This window comes from Mercenaria mercenaria, chromosome 2 (genome assembly GCF_021730395.1).
Source record: "Mercenaria mercenaria strain notata chromosome 2, MADL_Memer_1, whole genome shotgun sequence".
NCBI lineage: Eukaryota > Metazoa > Mollusca > Bivalvia > Venerida > Veneridae > Mercenaria > Mercenaria mercenaria.
The window spans coordinates 94,264,842-94,286,325 of NC_069362.1; the positions used below are offsets into that span (position 1 = coordinate 94,264,842).

The 21,484-nt window shown below is 36.7% G+C and overlaps 2 protein-coding genes across 2 annotated transcripts in view; both read left to right on the plus strand.

The window, feature by feature from the left end:
- The window catches only part of LOC123564615 (DDB1- and CUL4-associated factor 17-like), a 30,160-nt gene extending 20,649 nt beyond the window's left edge, over positions 1-9,511 (plus strand). The window contains exon 15 of the mRNA XM_045358327.2: positions 3,836-9,511. Coding sequence (XP_045214262.2) covers positions 3,836-4,027 — 192 coding nt within the window. The 3' untranslated portion in view covers positions 4,028-9,511. The remainder of the gene's footprint in view (positions 1-3,835) is intronic.
- A 7,807-nt stretch (positions 9,512-17,318) lies between these two features.
- On the plus strand, positions 17,319-20,774 carry LOC123562386 (C1q-related factor-like). The gene is made up of 3 exons (XM_045355024.2): positions 17,319-17,713; positions 19,449-19,717; positions 20,516-20,774. Exons 1-3 carry the CDS (start codon positions 17,377-17,379, stop codon positions 20,714-20,716), a joined length of 807 nt encoding a protein of 268 aa, XP_045210959.2. The 5' UTR covers positions 17,319-17,376; the 3' UTR covers positions 20,717-20,774.
- The last annotated feature ends 710 nt before the right edge of the window (positions 20,775-21,484 follow it).

Sequence of the window (21,484 nt, forward strand, 5' to 3'; positions counted from 1 at the left end):
TGGATGCTGTATTCGGCTCGAGTGGATTTTGCCAGATCGGATCTCACGAGGCCTGCAAGCGCTATGTGTGACTCATCCTTGCAAAATCCACGAGAGTGGAATGTAAAATCCCAGACCTAGCTACTGTTTTAATGACCCTTTTATTATATACCTCCATCTTTTTGTTTGTTGTTTATTATCGAACAAAATCTTAAATGTTTGTCTATGTTAAAATAGAAATGAGTGAAGTTTTTGTGTGCGCTATTTATAGAACTGTATCAGGTAAATGAAAGTAATCTGGCAACATACAATACAAAAGGTACAATATGGATTTTTTTTCTGCCTATTCATATTTACTTGTGAAATACAAGCTGTATTTTTGACAGAATTTATATAGGTAATCAGTCAAACTTGCCTATAAAGACCACCCTTGGGAAAGCCAAAATGTGGTCTTTGTTGGGAGGTGGTCTTTACTCACAGGTTAAAATACACTGTAAATCTTAAAATGGGAAACAAAACATGTGGTCTTTAGAGCCAGGTGGCCTCTGTTCAGTGGTGGTCTTTAACACAGGTTTGACTGTATATGACTACTATAATGCTTGGAAGCAAAAGTGACAGTCTGGTCTTTCTCAACAAACTCCCTGCAGCAATTCCAAGTGTTCTGTTTCCAATGTACCTTGTTACCTTGAAAATCACATGACCATTAAAAAGAAATTTCTAGTATCGAGTGGTGGGGGCATATAGACTTGGTCTTGTCTGTGCATCTGTCCGTCCGAAGTTCGTGACGCGCCTAGCTCGAAAGTATTTGATATAAATTGATGAAACCTTGCATGAGTCTTTATCATGATATGAACTTGCGCACCTCCTATTTTTCGTCTGGCTCCGCCCCCTATTGTCAGGGTTATGGTCCTTGATATAGTCAAAAATGCATATTTTTACCTTGTGACTCGCCTAGCTCAAAAAGTATTTGATATAGATTCATGAAACCTTGCATGTTTCTTAATCATGATATGAACTTGCGCACCTCCTATTTTTTATCTGGCTCTGCCCCCTATTTTCAGAGTTACGGCCCCTGAAATAGTCAAAAATGCACATTTTCACCTTGTGACATGCCTAGCTCAAAAAGTATTTGATATAGATTCATGAAACCTTGCATCAGTCTTAATCATAATATAAACTTGCACACCTCCTATTTTTCATCTGGCTCTGCCCCCTATTTTCAGAGTTATGGCCCCTGAAATAGTCAAAATTGCACATTTTCACCTTGTGACACACCTAGCTCAAAAAGTATTTGATATAGATTCATGAAACCGTGCATGAGTCTTAATCATGATATGAACTTGCGCACCTACTATTTTTAGCTCAACTATTCGAAGAATAGTCTAGCTATTCTACTCACCCTGGCGTCGGCGTCGGCGTCTGCGTCACACCAAGGTTAAGTTTTTGCATGCAAGTACATACAGCCATCAATGAAAGGCATATAGCTTTGAAACTTATTTCTTCTTTTTCTAGGTCAATTACCAACCTCTCTGGGTCAAGTCCCATAACTCTGACATGTATTTTGAGCAAATTATGCCCCCTTTTGGACTTAGAAAATTTTGGTTAAAGTTTTACATGCAAGTTACTATCTCCAAAACTAAAGCAGATATTGATTTGAAACTTCACATGTGTCTTCGGGGTTATAAAACTAGTTGATAGCAGCAAGTCCCATAACTCTGACTTTCATTTTGGCCAAATTATGCCCCCTTTTGGACTTAGAAAATTCTGGTTAAAGTTTAGCGTGCAAGTACATACAACTATTTCTAAAAGGCATATAGATTTAAAACTTATTTTTTCTTTTTCTAGATCAATTACCAACCTCACTGGGTCAAGACCCATAACTCTGACATGTATTTTGAGCAAATTATGCCCCCTTTTAGACTTAGAAAATTTTGGTTAAAGTTTTACATGCAAGTTACTGTCTCCAAAACTAATGCAGATATTGATTTGAAACTTCACATTTGTCTTCGGGGTTATAAAACTAGTTGATAGCAGCAAGTCCCATAACTCTGACTTTCATTTTGGCCAAATTATGCCCCCTTTGGACTTAGAAAATTCTGGTTAAAGTTTTGCGTGCAAGTACATACAACTATTTCTAAAAGGCATATAGATTTAAAACTTATTTTTTTTTTTCTAGATCAGTTACCAACCTCACTGGGTCAATTCCCATAACTCTGACATGTTTTTTTGAGCAAATTATGCCCCCTTTTAGACTTAGAAAATTTTGGTTAAAGTTTTACATGCAAGTTATTATCTCCAAAACTAATGCAGATATTAATTTGAAACTTCACATGTGTCTTCGGGGTTATAAAACTAGTTGATAGGATCAAGTCCCATTACTCTGACCTTCATTTTGGCCAAATTATGCCCCCTTTTGGACTTAGCAAATTCTGGTTAAAGTTTTGCGTGCAAGTACATACAGCTATTACTAAAAGGCATATAGATTTGAAACTTATTTTTTCTTTTTCTAGATTAATTACTAACCTCACTGGATCAAGTCCCATAACTCTGGCATGTATTTTGGGCAAATTATGCCACCTTTTGGACTTTGAAAATTCTGGTTAAAGTTTTACATGCAAGTTTCTATCTCCAAAACTAATGCTGATATTGAATTGAAACTTCCCATGTGCCTTCGGGGTTATAAAACTAGTTGATAGCAGCAAGTCCCATAACTGATATGCATTTTGGTCAAATTATTCCCCCTTTTGAACTTAAAACTCTTTTGATATTTAACTTTTTTGGGTAATATTTTCCTGCTTCTGGGCCAATATTTCGAATAGTCGAGCTTGGCTGTCTTACGGACAGCTCTTGTTCATTTAGGTCCACCCCCTATTTTCAGAGTTATGCCCCTGAAATAGTCAAAAATGCACATTTTCACCTTGTGACATGCCTAGCTCAAAAAGTATTTGATATAGATTCATGAAACATTGCATGAGTCTTAATCATGATATAAACTTGCACACCTCCTATTTTTCATTTGGGTCTGTCCCCTATTTTTAGAGTTATGGCCCCTGTAATAGTCAAAAATGTACATTTTCACCTTGTGACGCACCTAGCTTAGGAAGTATTTAATATAAATGGTTGAATACTTGCATCAGTCTTTATCATGGTATAAACTTGCAGACCTCTTATTTTTTGGCTGGCTCCACCCCTTATTTTTAAAGTTATGGCCCCAGAAATAGTAAAACAATGCACTTTTTCACCTAATTATGTGCCTAGCTCAATAAGTATTAGATGTAAATTCAGGAAACCTTGCCGGAGTCTTTAACGTGATGTGACCTTGCACACTTGGCATTCTTCTTTAGAATCTTAGCTCTTATTACAGAGTTATGGCCCTTGAAATAGTCAAAATAATGGATTTTTTGTTTGTGATGCTCATAGCTCAAAAAGTATAGGGCCTAGAATAATGAATCCTTTTCATAAAATGTTTGTTGAGGCTATACCCCATTAAGACTGCAAACATTTGAATTATTGCCCCTTATTTGTGACAGATGTACCAGTGGGGGGCACACCCTGTGTCCTACAGAAACATTCTAGTGTCTTATTTTTTTGTTTTATATTTTCATTATATCTCCAACATTAGTCTTAACAGCCTGAATGATACTATTTCAAAAACTAAAATCTGATCTCAAATTTTAAGAAAGTGATTTATCAAAATCCTTATACAAGTGTTTGTAGTGGCAAAGATTTCAGCAGTTGTGTAGGAGATTGCTTTCTCAGTTGTTTGATCTTTATATGAGTATTCCAGTCTTGAAATGTTATTTTGTACTTTGGTAACTAACATCAGGATTATCTACTTTCTCTCATTTTGTTTCAGTTGTATGAACATAATGTGTATGTTGACTTGGACACTATAGTGCAAGTAACCAAACCTAGACTGGGTCAGTTTATATGTAATGTATACAGACTATCTGGAGATATAAATCAGGAAAACCAGTCTGAAAAACCAGGGACCAGCAGTAAATATTTAAGCTCAGGAACCAGAAGACCTAGAACAAGGATTAGATAGACAGTAGCATACATGTTGTAATTCACAATCAAAAATAAAGATGAAGGGGTATAGTTTCAACGTTGCCAATCTGTCTGACCTTCTGTCCATGACCTTTTAATACCTTGAAGGATTCTCATGAAACCTGGTTGGAATATTCATCTTATCAGGAAGATATGTAGAACCCATGTTACAATAGGTGTGTGGTCAAGGTCACATATTGAAGTTCAAACGGTTTGAGACTTGTATTTTGTGACCACTTCATGCATAAACCACTTGAAGTTGAGTGGAATGGCCATCTCACATAGATTACCTGCAGAAGTCATGTTCCAGTTGTGCTAAACCAAAGCCCAGGACACAATTTAAGGTCATTCATTTAGGCCTTCGTTTGTTTGTCAGCTACATATTTTCTTAACACATTGAAGGATATCTGTGAGACTTGGATGGAACGTTCATTCTGTTCTAACATGTAGAAGCTGTGTTCTAAGTGCACTTTCCCAGGGTCAAGGTACAAGTGATGGTCAGATTTTGAACATTAGATTTATTTTTTGCTCAATACCTTTGCCATGCATGGATGGATGCTCAAATAACTTAGCACAAACATTTACCTTAACAAAACTATATGTTTTTCTTGCCAGACTCAGAACCCTAACTATAAAGTAAAGGCCACACAAAGAGGTCAAAATTGTATTAAATCCCTTTAAAATTTCATGATTTAGGAAATTGATGAAATGATATTACTCTCCTTTAATTCCAGAGTGTTTCTTATTTTTATTTCACTTTGAATAAGTCAAAACAACCCAAATTGACACAGTATGTTTCGTTGCAGAAGATGCAAGTCAATTTATATAACCAGTCAGTGTGGACCATTATCTCCAGAATTATGTCTCTTGTATTAATTAAAATTTATAGGATTATCACTATTTGATCTTCTTAAAACTTTGTCAGGATGTTTTTTTTTGTAAAGTTTAGATAATATTTCAAACTGGGTTACATGAGGTCAGAAATCAGGTCATCAGGTCAAATCATGGAAATACCTTGTCAACACTATAGAGGCTACATTTTCTACTTGATCATCATAAATGTTTGTCAGACTGTTTGTTTCAATAAAATCTAGGTCAAGTTCAAAACTGGGTTACTTAAGGTCTTAAACTAGGTCATGAAGTAAAATCATGAACAACATTTTTCATTCCAGAGGCCAAATTTACAATTTGATCTTCATAAAACTCTTATAAGAATGTTTGTCACTTTGAAATCTGGTTCAGGTTTAAAACTGGGTTACTTGAGGTTTTAAACTAGATCATTAGAGAGAATCATAGAAAATCCTTGTTAACACTCTAGAGGCCTCAATTTCTACCTGATTTTCACAAAATTTTGACAGAATGTTCAAGTTCCATACTAGATTATCTAGATCAAAAAACTAGGTTCCTTGTTCAAATCATAGTAAGATATTGTTAACTCTCAATAGGCTACATTTTCTGTCTGATTTTCATGAGATTTTGTGGTAATGCTTGGTCTGTTTAAAATGTAGGATAAATGTGTAACTGGGTCACTTAAGAAAAAAATAGGTCATTAGGTCAAATCATAGAACAACTTTGTTAACACTTTAGAGGTCATGTTTTCAACTTGATCATCATGAATCTTTGTCAGAATGTTTGTATGAAAACAATCTAGGTTTCAGAAGTGAAGTAACTGAGGTCAAAAACTATGTCTCTTGGTTAAATCATTGAAATATTTGATTAGTGATCTACCGAATGTAATAAACAAGGTCAACTTATTGTGTCTTTGAAGTCTAGGCCAAATTAGATGCTAGGTTATCTAGGGTAAGAAATAGGCCAGAGCCCTCTTGTTATCAATAGTTTTTCAGGTATTCTCAGGAAAAATGTCAGTATTTCAAATATATATATATATACGATTGTAAATGTATTTTGTTACAACAGCTTATAACTGCATTCCCGTATGAGTAGGGGACTTTGTATCACCTGACAATACTTCCTACACTTGTTTCATAATAATCTGTTATCATTACCAACTTTTAGTAACATCGGTCTATCGGAAAATCGATAAATTTGCCTATATAAACAAAGAAGGAAAAAAATACTTAAACTTAAATAGAAAAAGTTCTATTTGGAAATCAAAAATTAGATACCCCACAAATTAAAGTTTAATTTATTCCGGATATTATGAATATTTTTTTAAAAAAATATTTTAATATTTGGTTGGTCCTTTTTTACTTTAAACAGGCCCACCTCAGTCCATATAGACTCTGTAGGAAACGGGTAAAAAAATTGACTTTTTCAAATATAACAGATAAAATGAGATATTTTCCGCAAATAATCAAAAAATCGATACCCCTAAAAATGTAGAAAAATTATTCAATTTTCGTTATGTGTAATTTGTTTTAAATTTTAAAATGGTTTGTTTGGTCCTTTTTGCATTTTAGTGTGTACAGTGAACATTTCTTAAAAAATTCCGGCTTCTTCCGCCGTTATCCGTAAGTACTCGGAAGTTGTTACGGAAAATATTGTCGTCTGCTAGTCTGACTTTTTCGGTGTATGACTATTGTAGGCAGCTTCACATTGAAAAAAAAATCTGAGATTGTAATTAGACAGATTAAAACAAATTAATTGTTGAACTCAGAAACGCCGAAACCTAGATCCGCTGTCGTTTAAAATAACGCTATGGAGGATTTAGTGTTCAATTCGCATTTAATATACAAATGCTTTTAATTTTCATCGCAAAAAATACTTAAAGCAACTATTTCTCACGTGTTTCCATAAAATATAGTCTGTCAGTAATTGAGTTTCAAAGTATTCTTAAGAAATATAGCGATGATTAATTTCCAGATACCTATATTATTTTTTGCCGATCGATCTGGAGACTTTTTATTGCCGCTGCGGTCCGGGTTCGATCTCCGATGTGGTCATCTTTTTTTCTTCATATGGGAATTTTTAATAATTTTGAAACCCAAAAAATCATTTTTTATTATTCATGATATGACCAAACTTTAATTAGAAAGATAGCCTTGATGAGCTGATAATTCTGCTTCTTTCCGAACCTACTTATATATTTTTCTGTATTCTTAAATTAATGCGTGTTTTTGGTACATTCTTTAATCATTCGTTTTATAAAATTGCGATATCTATTATTTGTTTTAGTCTCAAGATTGCACACAATCATTAAGCATAAAATTATTTTATTGTAACAAATATCTTAAAATTACCCTCTGACTTTTATTGTGTATTACAATATTGCCTAGGGGTAAACAATATCCGGTCAGTGTTGTTTCAAGCCGGGTCATAAAAGATATGTTACCCCACTTACTATAAGTGATAGGTATTTTTATGGTTTTTGCGTTGTAATATATGTCTTTCACTTTCTTCTGTCTTTATATAGTCTTTCCCCTTTCTTTCAGGATTTTTTTTACGATTTTTACCCTTACTTCATGAATCGTATGACAGTAGGAAGAATCAGTACAAATTTAGAATTCACCGTGATCGTTAATAGAGTTGTTCCGTACATATCTACTGAGTAAAGATCCTAGCCCAAATTTCACGAAAAATCTTACGTTATTTCTTAGATAAGTCTGCTATTCTAAAATTGAGATATTGATGAAGTTATTTTTTTTTCCTGTAACAATATATTTATAGTTCAAGTATACTATGGTAGTAGTATTTGTCAGCAGTACTTATTCAAGTCACGCAAATATGATATTTCTATTTAGGCACGATATAAAAAACTTAATCCTTACCATGCTAAACTACAATAATGAACTTGTCTATCTTTCAATTTGGACAGTACTATTAATTATGAAAAATGGGTGCATACCACCCCCCCCACCCCAAAAAAAAAAATACTGGCTGAATGGCAACCAGTGCAGATCATGATCAGTCTGCACGGATGTGCAGGCTGATCATGTTCTACACTGATTGCAAAGGAAGAACCAATAGTGTCTAGCATGGTAAGGGTTAAGTATTCCCTTTTAAAAGTATAAGTCTTATTTCTATACATATTTTTCTTTAAAGCGACCGGCCGCCAGGTCGTTCGACAACAAAAATACTTTTTAGATGTCTTGAAAAAAGCTATATTTCTTATCTTATGAAGGTTTCAAAACTAATTACTGACAAACATTATGTTATGGAAATACATGAGAATTTGCTGTTTTACTACCTTTTACGATGAAAATCGAAAAACGTTAGTGATTCAGAATTTTGAAAATATTTAGAAACAAAAGCTTATATTCTAATGTTCATAATATGTGAAAGAAAGCGCGTATAGAGGAAGTATATACGCTTTCTAAATTTTCTAGAAAAAACATTCATATTCTTGAATATTTATTTTATTTACAGACAGTTTCTTGTGCGTAAATATTTCTTTTCTGTACATAGATATACGTTAGCATGATGTTTCATGTATTAATAAAGTATTATATAAATTTTCGACTTGTTCCGATTTTCACTTTAATAATTATCTAAACTTCATTCAGTTCAAGTATATCGTTTAGTAAACCTGTAAATGCATCAGATAATGACTAAAGCTCTTAATTATCGATTTTCCCCCGTGTTACTACAACAACAACAGTTAGTACGGAAATCAACGAATTCGTCTGGTAGCGATGATATCGGATTATTGGTTTTATTGATTTTTATGATAGGTAGATCTGTCCCGCTTTATCGGTTTCGAGATGTTACTAAAAGTTGGTAATGTCTTGTTTGTGAAACAAGTTAGGGATTGACCACCCATTTTCGTACACAGTACCATATTCCTCTAAAATCATTCATGGAATATAACTTTCCTAGAGCCAGGTTACACTTATTTGATTGATACAATTTTTGAATAAAGTTGCTGGTTATTATTTTATGTCTGCCTTTGAAGTTGATGTATATTGTTTTACTTGTGACTGTTAGTGGAAACGTCTGTCTGTAGACTATTTGTAGACAGTCAAAGTCTATAAATGACATCAACTGTTTAGTGTCAGCAGGTCAAGTGTCACAGTGACCTTGAGACTAGAAAGGTTTTTCGATCAAGAATGATTAAGCAGATTACCGCCAGGCTTCAGAGATGGCCTGTGATCAGTAGATTACCAATATTTTTTTCAGAGATTAACATTTCAAAGGTTTTATCGACCTAGAGATAGAAAATAAATTCAGACCAACCATGGAAGAACACATTGACCTACAGTCTCAAACGTCATTAGATGCCCCCTATTGTTTGTAGGCTGAAACTTCAATATATCAATGGCCTTTGGGCTGAAGACAATTTCGGGTCAATTACTATTGTCTTCTTTTTATTTAGTCAAGGGAAGTATTGTTCTTAGGGTTGCTCTGTCAAAGGACAAGGTCACAGCGTTCTTGAGGCTCAAAATTATATATCCAGTTACCTCCGACAAGTCATCATGGAGGGGGCACATATGTTTTACGAACAACTCTTGTATCTTTTGTAAGTTTTGTAATACAATTGCAGAATACATTTTGCTGAATGAAATAAACAAGTGTTGTCTTTTTATAGTTTTATTTATGTTGTTCATTGAAGCCCATTCGGCTAGCTCAGGAGGTAGATAAGCACAATTGGTAAATCACGCTGAGGCCCATTAGGCTAGCTCATTAGGTAGACTAGCTCAATAGATAAAGCACATTGAGTCCCACCAGGCTAGCTCAGGAGGTAGATTAGCACAATTGGTAAATCAAACTGAGGCCCGCCCGGCTAGCTCATGAGGTAGATTAGCACAATTGGTAAATCACACTGAGGCCCGCCAGGCTAGCTCAGGAGGTAGATTAGCACAATCGGTAAATCACACTGAGGCCCCCCAGGCTAGCTCATTAGGTAGACTAGCTCAATAGATAAAGCACATTGAGCCCCACCCGGCTAGCTCAGGAGGTAGATTACACTGAGGCCCGCCAGGCTAGCTCAGGAGGTAGATTAGCACAATTGGTAAATCACACTGAGGCCCGCCAGGCTAGCTCAGGAGGTAGATTAGCACAATTGGTAAATCACACTGAGGCCCCCCAGGCTAGCTCATTAGGTAGACTAGCTCAATAGATAAAGCACATTGAGCCCCACCCGGCTAGCTCAGGAGGTAGATTAGCACAGTTGGTAAATCACACTGAGGCCCGCCAGGCTAGCTCAGGAGGTAGATTAGCACAATTGGTAAATCACACTGAGGCCCACCAGGCTAGCTCATTAGGTAGACTAGCTCAATAGATAAAGCACATTGAGCCCCACCCGGCTAGCTCTGGAGGAAGATTAGCACAATTGGTAAATCACACTGAGGCCCGCCAGGCTAGCTCGGGCGGTAGATTAGCACAATTGGTAAATTACACTGAGGCCCGCCCAGCTAGCTCAGGAGGTAGATTAACACAATTTGCAAATCACACTAGGGCCCGCCAGGCTAGCTCAGGAGGTAGATTAGCACAATTGGTAAATCACACAGGCCCGCCAGGCTAGCTCAGGAGGTAGATTAGCACAATTGGTAAATCACACTGAGGCCTGCCCGGCTAGCTCGGGAGGTAGATTAGCACAATTGGTAAATCACACGGAGGCCCGCTCGGCTAGCCCGGGAGGTAGATTAGCACAATTGGTAAATCACACCGAGGCCCGCCCGGCTAGCCCGGGAGGTAGATTAGCACAACTGGTAAATCACACCGAGGCCCGCCCGGCTAGCTCGGGAGGTAGATTAGCACAACTGGTAAATCACACCGAGGCCCGCCCGGCTAGCTCGGGAGGTAGATTAGCACAACTGGTAAATCACACCGAGGCTAGCTCGGGAGGTAGATTAGCACAATTGGTAAATCACACCGAGGCCCGCCCGGCTAGCTCGGGAGGTAGATTAGCACAATTGGTAAATCACACCGAGGCCCGCCCGGCTAGCTCAGGAGGTAGATTAGCACAATTGGTCAATCACACCGAGGCCCGCCCCAGGCTAGCTCAGGAGGTAGATTAGCACAATTGGTAAATCACACCGAGGCCCGCCCGGCAAGCTCAGGAGGTAGAGCACATTATTGAGAAGTTGCAAGTTTGATCCAAACGTACATCGTGTTATTCTTGATGACTTAACAAAAGATGGTTTATCTAATGTCATTTGCCCTCCAAATAGTCGAATGAGTTGTCAGATACTTCTAGAGAACAAGAAGGTAATGGCACAGAACCCTGGAACACTGGTTATGTGGCCACTACATAACTGCAATACTAATAAAAAAAACGCCATCAATCAAACAACAGTTGATGCTGTCTTTAATTCCCAGACTAAACCCCTGATAATGAATTGTTTGCTAAAATGCAAGGGGATGGTTTTGTAGGCAGCACATTGTACTTGCATCACATAATTATACAAATAACAGTATTTTGATTTAAATCTTTGTCATAATGTATGTCAGCTCAATAGGGAGAGCGCGGATCGCGAGGTCGTGAGTTCGATCCCTGGGCGCGGCGTATGTTCTTCGTGACGATTGGTTAAAAGTCATTGTGTCTGAAATCATTTGTCCTCCACCGCTGATTCATGTGGAGAAGTTGGCAGATACTTGCGGAGAACAGGTTGCTACTGCTACAGAATCCTTGAACACTGGTTTGGCTAACAACTGAAATTTTGTTGGAAAACGGCGTTAAATCCAAAACAAACAAACGAACAAACAAACAAACGGTCATGTTTGAAACTGGGTCATTAGTTTGAATAAAAGAGAACTTGTTAAGTCTCTAGATACCTCATTTTCTACATGTTTTACAGGAATGCGTGACGTTTAATGTTTTCCATGGTGCATGATAAGTGAAGAAACTTCATTCCCTGGATATTAACATTGTTTGGAGCTACAGTTTCTGTCTCTCCTTGTTGACAAGAGACTCGCTCATGCGCCAAATTCTTGAGCACCTGAGCTTTCTCGAAGCACGTCCAAATGTCAGCAACTTCGCTAAAATCTTAAACTATTGTTATGTTCGTCTGATTTGTAAACCTGATCAGAATGTTTATCTTTATAAATTCTGTGTCTAACTTTGAGTGCTATTTGAAATAAAATTACCAGGTCTTCAGGTCAAATCACAGAAAAAGTCTTGGCCACATTTTCTATAATTTACATGAAATGTTAAGTCAAAATCCTTGGCAATATTGAAACTGTGTTATCTCGGGTATTATCTGAGTGTCTCTTCTCGCTAGGCCAGTCGTAGAAAAAGTTTGTTAACGGCTAAGATGCCACGTTTTATATTTTATCTTCTTGAAACCTTGTTTGAATTATGGCACGTTTTAGAAAACTGTATGTATTTCTTGATAAATAATTGTGTTAAGAACACTTTACCCTACTAAATTTCTATAATGGACTGGTCCATCATCAATTTGGGCAGTCCCACTGTTTTTCAAAGGGGTGCTCACTGAAAATGTACAGACTGAATAGCGAACAGTGCAGACCGTGATCAGCTAGGCTGATTTTGGTCTGCACTGGTCGCAAACGCAGAATCACTTGCCGCCAGCATTTCCTTACCACTTGAAGTTAACGTTAGTATATCATGTAGACATTGAACTTTTGGTACTTAGAAGATTGGTATTTAATTGTTAAAGTTATTGTTAAGAGTTAAGAAATAATAAATCTGGTCTAGTATATTTTATCGGTTATTTTAACGCTAACCGCTTTAATCATTATTTGCTGGATCATAAATATATTTTACCCCCTACGACTGTAATAGACTTATAAGAGATTCTACTTCTGTTCCATTAAATGCGAATTATTCCAGTGCCAGAAACATAATTATGATAAATAGTCTTACAGAATTATGCGGGAACATACACCCGTTTTTGATCTCTATGAATTAGCTCAGTTGCGATTTAGCAGTGACATCATAAATTATGACCAACGTTTCTCATTACAGATCTATGACAAAGTATAACATCATAGTGATGTGACGTCATATACAAGCGCTGGGTAAAATAACTACGGTATTCCGTTAGGGCAAGCGCCTGTATAGGCCTAACTTAAAATACTGACCCCGTTGAACGTAGACCCCATGGCTCCTTTTCCAACGTTGAGAATTGACCCGTCAACATTTCAACATTAAATTTTGATCAAAAGGTCCTATTTCAACGGTCCTATTTCAACGTTGAGAATTCATCCCGCCAACATTTCAACGTTGAGAACTGACCACGCCAACATTTCAACATTAAATTTTGATCAGTGGGGTCATTTTTCAATGGGATCAATATTTAATGTTACACCTGCTCCCTGTGAACGCGAAGCAGGGCGATGACCCTAAGGAACACCGGATAACAAAACTTCTGCATTTGTTTTATGGATAATTCTGTTCATAAATAGTTTGCGAGTTGTTAGATTCACGAGATTCATAGTTCATAAATACTTCTAAAAACCGTTAAAAAGAAACAAATATCGAAAAGTTCCGTAGGCGATGCAACGTTTTCTAACCATGGAGGTAAATGAAAGAGCATATGGTCCAAATGACGCATTTAGCTGAAAATGTAGTAGATCTACTGTAAAACGCGAATTATTTGCGTTTCTTGAATCGAAATAATAAACATGTTCCAATAATTCAATCGGTAAATAAAATAGATTCTATGGACAGTCGTTCGGATGATCGCAAGAGGCGACTAATAGAGTCTTAACACTTGGTTTTGCTGTAACTCTATGATTCCAGCAGGTATGCAAATTTTGATTCCATACCTCATGTTTTTTTTTCGATGTAAATGAGATGTGAAACCAAAATTTGTAGTCCTGTTTGGCGCCATATAACCTATACTGTGTTGGTGCGCCGTAAAACCCAAATAAATAAATAAATTATATTAATTGTCAGCTTAGTTGTTATCGTTAGAACTATTTATCTAGCTAAAACACTGTCCTGTATTTTGTTATATTAATGTATTGACCGGCGTATTCATTTTGTAGACTATAAATTGAGTAGTTAAAGTCTTGTAAGGGAGTTACTTTGAGAAGAACTATATAATCTGCCTTGCATGACTCTTATCAGGCGAGCGGTGGCACCGGCGGGCGGTGTTCTTGTTGTTATTGAGTGTAACAGAAATAGCTGGTAGAGCTACAAGATAAGAGATTAAACTTTCATTTTTTTTTTCAAGTTTGCTTCAATTAGGAAGCTTTTATATTGAAGTATTCCCGCAGTCAGATATAAAACTCGTTGTTGATGAATGTTGAAATATTTAAAAACAGTAGATAACAGCTTTTTACCAAATAATGCCTCTAAAACAGTGTCAAACGTCAACGATAAACGGAAGCAATAACGTCTTAAAAATAGGTTGTCCTACAAACTAGACATAACAGCTTCAACCAAAATTTCCTGTTAAACATACTTGTAAAAAGTGCTCTTTAAAATCCAGTTAAAGATTGGAATAGTTCAGATATCATATGACAGCATTTAAAACTATTGATCTAAGAATTATGGAAGGCCATGCTAATTGCCAGATCGTTATCTATCTGCCACATGCTTGATGATAAATATTGACTGTCAAACGGTAAGTGTCTAATGATAAACGCTGTTAATTGCGAAATACGAAACAATAAATTTCAAATGCTAATTGTAACATCCGTTGAAACATATTCATATTATTTAGTGTGATATTAATATTTGTAGATACGTATGTTATAGATTGATTATTAGCTCTGTATCGAGTAATATGTTCTCGTTCTTTACCGCAATTCACAATTTCTAATTTCAAATATTGCTTGATACAATTCTAAAAACTATAAATGTAATATAAGATTCAAAACTGATTGATAACTGTATTAATGGTTTAATATCTTTTTAAAATATTTTTAGCACACTGTGTAAAGTTTTTTTTTTTTTTCGGGCTCCCTATTAGGATAACCCCATTTACTTTATAAGGTAAGAACATTTACAAGACAATAACATAGAAGAAGACATTAAATTACCAATTCATACAAACATTTGAATAATAAATTCAGTAATTAAAGATAATAGTTACTTAAAACTTTCATTTTCGAAAAGCGTCATTAATTTTCAGCCTTCAGTTATTAGCTTTCAGTTTTACATTTTTTATAATGGATAATATAAACTTGTCACGTATTATCTCAGGTATCTTCTGGATATTAACGTTTGGAGCCACAGTGGCTGTCTCTGAGTCACAGGACAGCAGACAAGACACGCAGTTGACAGGAGACGCGCTGATGCGCCAAATTCTAGAGCGCGTGAGCGTCCTGGAAGCTCGTACCAAAAGTCAGCATCTTCCGCTTTCGAATGACGCAACTATGCGCCAACTTCTTGAGCGCATGAATGCTCTTGAAGCACGTGTCACTTTTCAGCAACAACAAATCGATACGTTAAAGCTTGAACTGACCAATAAAGATCAAGAAATGACCCGCATGCGTCTGCAGATTATTGAAAAAGATCGACATGTGTCGAAATTGATCCGGAATTGTTTGAAGAAAGGGAAAGATTCTATTAATCATCATGTCCCGACCAGGAAGTCGTCTGGAAGCCATGAAAGTAAATAATTTACCAGTTCTTTGTAATTTCCTTTATACATGAAGCAATTTCACATGAAGATCTATACAAACCCATGACACATTAAATCTCTTAGAAACTGCTTTTCTTTGGTATTGAAATAGTTGAAGTACTGGACCTTTACAGGGATAAAATTTATGCGAGGTTGAGGACTATTCTGTTTTCAAATCTTTAAGTAGTTGCATTATTATATAAGCCTGGTGTTCAAATGATGTATTTTTCAACAGAGAACAGAATACGTCGAGCTGAGACTGAAGTGCAAGTCGCATTTACCGCCAGACTCTCATAGTATTCTTCATGCTGGAGAACACCAGAACATTGTGTTTGATCACGTGGAAACTAACTTGGGAAACGCCTACAATCCCCATCACGGCGTCTTTGTAGCCCCTGTCACTGGCACATACATGTTCTACACGTCAGTTATGTCGGAGAGAAATCGAAAGATATATTGCCAGATCGTTGTCAATGGTCACAACAAGGCCACTGCTTATGCAAGTGATGGTGCAGCCGATCGCTACGACCAGGGTAGTCAAGCTGTAATCGTTCATCTGAATAAAGGCGATGACGTTCTGTCCAAAATTATTTGGCTGATGATGGTATCTATGGTGATGGCTCCATCTGGACGACGTTTTCTGGCTTTCTCCTTTATGAAGGCTGACAAATCTTGTCAATGTTTTCGATCTAGAGAAATTGAAAATATATCATTTTCTTCGAAGCTTTTTGTTTTGGTTTAGTTATCATTTGCGTGTGTTTAGTTAGAGCATCGCGATATATGTTTACCCATACTATGATGTCTTCTGTCATAGAATGGGTGAGAACGATAACTATATTGATATCTCTTCTATAAATTACTTGCCGTACCGGTGTGATTTCATGGATTTGCGCTAAAGAGAAAAACCTTCTTACTTTTTCATGATTAAAGCGGCACTCCTTTATAGTTATGTCATTTATAGAATTTCAGAAAATACTTTCATTAGCTACTATTTATAACAGAAAATCATACAGAAGTTTGTAAGATATGCAGAAAGTCTGCAAAAGAGTTAGTCACGCTATCGGTTCTATATCTGGAGGCATGTCTATTACAGGAAAAAAGGATTTTGATTTTGTCTTAAATCTTTTAGCTGAAGTTTTCCCCTCGGTTAAGATCGTTTTTTTTTAATTTTCTTAATACTGAGATATGATTCAAACGTTCCACTACTAGTAACCTCTCATATAATGCTTCCGTAAAAAGGATTAAATAACGTGATGCGGCAGAGAACCACTGTAAATGTGTCGTTGACTGTGCGTGGAAAAAATGGTTGACTGTTTTCTTCATATGTTGATGAAATATAGGGTTCTCTAGGGATCAGTCTAAAGCACTGCATAATATACACTACAGTCGTGGGGTCAAAAAGCATATATCACGAGTTCTACTCCGACGACTCGAGTGTAAGTCCAATATCTAAGTGACATAGAGGGTGTGTACAACCACGCGGTCACCAAATTTCAATCTTTAAAATACGGTTCCCATGTGCTAACTTGTGACGTAATAATGCACGGAAGGGCACATGGGGTCTTCCTCTACCACAAAATTTGGAAAACACGTGTGTCGGTGCAATGTTAAACCAAACTAAAATACGCTTCCTGCAAATAACTATAATACGATGCACCTCGTTCTTAAAGCAGACGAGAAAAGTCACCAACAAATCCTCTTGATTGTCCCGGCGTTGGAAACATTTAATAGCTTGGATAAGATTATACATGTGGTACTATGTTCAACTAAATTGAATTATCTGTTTATGATTATTCACAGACGTGTAACATTGTTGCGTTTTTATAGTTCTACAGTATACATTTTGAAAGATAAGATCTGTTATCGCAGTGGCAGAAATCAGAAGCAAGTTTATGACAATTCAAACACAGTTATGCTTGCATGTACATTTGTCACTTTTCTTTGGATCTCAGTTACTAGTGCTGTTCACGCTGGAGAAACACTCAGTGATGAGCAGCTGGTTGCTAGCCCGTTTATTCGACAGCTTATAGAGCGTTTGAGCGTTCTTGAATCACGAGACTGGAACCAGCAACAACAGATCGATAAACTGGAAGCGGAAGTTGACACACAACGGAAAGAGATACTGCAGCTTCGGACTAGTGTTAAGAACAAAGACCGCCAAATTCTTGAACTGGTCAGTGGTTTCAAGAATCAGGACCAAGGAGACGAGATACCATCAGACCACAGTGAAAAGAGCACGGTGATAAAAAGTAACTTTTGTATTTGTCATTACCTTCGATATCGCTAAATGCCTTACTGTTGCTATAGATTTTTGAATATTTTCTCTCTTTTTTTTTCTTCTGAAATTAAGCTCAAAATATTACAGACTCTGTAACTCACATGAACTTTGTTCAGGCTGAGCTATTAGTATAGGTTGATAATCCGTCCATTGTCCTTCGCCCTGTGTCATTTGGTCTGTAGCTGCCTGGCTTGGACTTCTCAAGTATTTATCAAATGGTTACGCTTGGCCGCTTTTAGGGACGACCAGAAGTAAAAATAAAACAAAACTTGTAACCGACTTCTTTCTCATGAACCACATGATGGATCTTCACTAAACTTGATCTGTGGCATCTTTGTATGGATCTCTGTCAAATGTGTTTTAATAGTTCTGCTTGGCCTTTTTTATTGACAGTCAGAGCTAAAAATAAAAAGAACAAACTTTTAGAAGATTTCTCATTAATCACTTGATAGATATTAAACGTGGTCTGTAGAATTATTGCATGGATCTCTCTCAAATTTGTTCAAATAGTTCTTCTTGCCTTAGGGACTGCCAGAGCTAAAAATATAAAAAAAAACTTTAGACAACTTCTACTCATGACCCACTTGATGTTCATTAAAGTTCCTCGCAGTTTTGTGTAAATATCTCAGCTTAGAACTTTTAGCTAAAAAGAGAAAAAAATCTTTGAACGACTTCTTCACATGAAGTGCTTAATGAATCGTCACTAAACATGACCAATTGCATCCTTGCATCGGCCTCCTTAAAGTTTAATCAAAACGCTTCACTTGGCCTTTTTAGGAGCTTTCATATCTAAGAAAAGAAAAACACAACAACATTTAAACAACTTCTCAATTGGGGCTGTCAGAGCTAAAAATAGAATAACTTTAAACAAATTCTCAGGAACTGTTAAATGGATCTTCACTAAACATTCTGATTTCTGTCACATTCGTTCAAATGGTTTTCCTTGACCCCTTTTAGGGACAACCTTAGCTTAAAAAGAAAAGAATAAAACGTTTTAAGCGATCATGAAATGCTTGATGGATTTCCACCAGACTTGTTCAATAGCATTCTTATATGGATCTTTCTCAAGGTCAGTTTGACCACTTTAAGGACCACCAGAGCTAAAAGTAGAAGGCTTTACAACAAATTATTATGAACTTCTGGATTAGGGGCTACTAGAGCTAAAATAGCAAAAAACCTCAAACAACTTCTTTTTATGAACTTATGAACAAATTGAAAACTTTCCGCTAAAGTTTGTCTTAAGCATCCTTCGATGGACTTTCCTCAGTTTTATTCAAATGTTTCTTTTTACTGCCACTTGGGCCACAAGAGCTAAAAATTGGAGCATGTTTCAAACAACATTTTGTCATGAATCACTTGATGGATCAGGTTTGATCTGTAGCAGCCTTGATTTGTCATTTCTCGAGTTTGCTCAAATGGTTGCAGGCAGGGCCGTAACAACAAAACTTAGAAAAAAAAAACAAACTTTGAATAACTTTTAATGAAACTACTGTATGGCTGCTTATCAAACTTGATCAGAGCAAAGTAAAAAGGTCAGTGTTTTCCTTAGGTGAGCTACGTAGGCTCATTTGTTTAGGTGAGCTACATAGGCTCATTTGAGTCTCTTGTTTTGTTTCCGTCTAATCAATGCTGTACTATATATTATTTTATGGTCTTCTTTCAAATAATTGTTCGATTATTTATATAAGAACATTTTGAATTTTAAGGGGACAGTGGTGATATATCAAGATTACGAAGAGAAAACGAGGTCACAGTTGCCTTTTTCTCCGGACTATCCACTTCAGTTCAACACGCTGGGGAGAACCAGAATGTTGTATTTGACAATGTAGAAACCAACCTTGGGAACGGCTATAATTCTCATCATGGCGTCTTCACTGCTCCGGTGGCAGGGGTTTATGTTTTTTCCACTTCGATTATGACGAATTCTGGTCGAAAGATCTGTGAAATTGTTGTAAATGGAGTTCGAAAAGCACAAGTGAGTAGTATCATGTTCTTGTTTCAATTCAAGTGACGTTTTATACAATTTCTTAACCTGATATTTAAGCTGCTGCTGCTGTTGTTGTTGCTGTTAGTTTCGGGTCACATCGAGCCAATATAGGTAGGTGGCTTCCGATACCGAGTGGTTAAGGCCGCTGACTTTAAGTCACTTGCCCCTCACCGATATGGGTTAGAGCTCCCTTTCGGGTGTGGAATTCTTCATGTGAGGAAGCCACCAAGCTGGTTAAGTGGTTTACGGAAAGTCGGTGGTTCTACCCAGGTGCCCGCACGTGATGAAATAATGCCGGGAGGGACACCTGGGGTCTTCCTCCGCAATCAAAGCTGGAAAGTCGCCATATGACCTTTAGATAATTGTGTCGGTGCGATGTTGAACAAAACAAACAAACAATACAGGTAATTTGGCGGATTTCCACCTTCAGTGATGGAGAAAGAACTCCAATGCAACTTGGTGCCTCTGGGCATTTTTTTTCAAGTACGGACGGACACCTTGGAAGAACTAATGACCTGCCACTTGTTCGTAACACGAAAGTATTCAACACCCAGAGAGAGCTATGATGGGAAAGACCAATGCGTTATTTCATGTAACATATTCCCCATAAGCGTTGACGGTAAATTGAAGTGAGACAACATCATTCATAAGTTTCCGAAAGAATTTTATTAGTTTTTCCCTTTATAAATTGTATCCAGTTCTGCATTCATGGACACGATCACTTTAGAAAGTAGTGTAAGAAATGTCGATATTCACCTTGGCTATTAACTTGTTTTATTTGGACAGGTTTACACCCATGGAGACGGTCACTATGACCACGGCACACAGACACTTATTGTCCATCTTAAGAAAGGCGATGACGTGGCAATACAGATAGTTGAACATAACCTCGATAGTACAATACATGGGGAGGTGCCGCCTTATACCACTTTCTCCGGGTTTCTTCTTCAGCAAGATTTCTCCGATACTGATAGCGTTGTTGGCTAATTACCGTTTTGATATTTGTCTGTGTGACACAAACATGAAATAAAAAAGGGAAATGTGATCGTTATTATTACTTTGTAAAAACACTAGATCCACAATGTGGGGAGTTCGTTGTGTCTGGAAAATGCATATACTTAGAGGTCTCACTTGTTAGAATTAAGATGATTCATCAGTTCCATAGAAATGTTGGTATATTTCATACAGATGGTTAATAATATATAATGTCCTTAGTAAAAACTTAGAATCGTGTGACCAAAATGGATAGATTGTCAGTTTTCGTCGATTCTGTGATTATTCAAAGGTAAAACGCCAAGAATATAAAAATACTTAAAATTCTCAAGTAGCCCTTGACCGTTTGCCGACATTCTTTTTTACAAACACATAAAATGTACATCAGAAAGACCAGTTACATATCACCGTGGATGTTGTATAAGACGTGAAAAAATGCATAATATGAATAGAATGGTGACCAGCCGAAACCAGAAGTGTGATCTTTTCCAAGAGAAATGTTACTCAAGATTAACAGACATCAAGAATGTTTCGCAGTACACAGTGCGTGCAGGGGCTGCATCTAGACGTAACGCGGCTGAAATACCGGATTAAGATAAGTGTTAAGTGTAGACAAGTTAATAGAAAGGAATTTAGATTGAGAACATAACCACAGTTATTATATTTATAATGTAATGTAATGTAATTCCATACTGAATTTATTAAACGGGTGGAATAAAATAATAAAATGCGAGGTTCTGTAGATATTTTGGTTTCAATTTT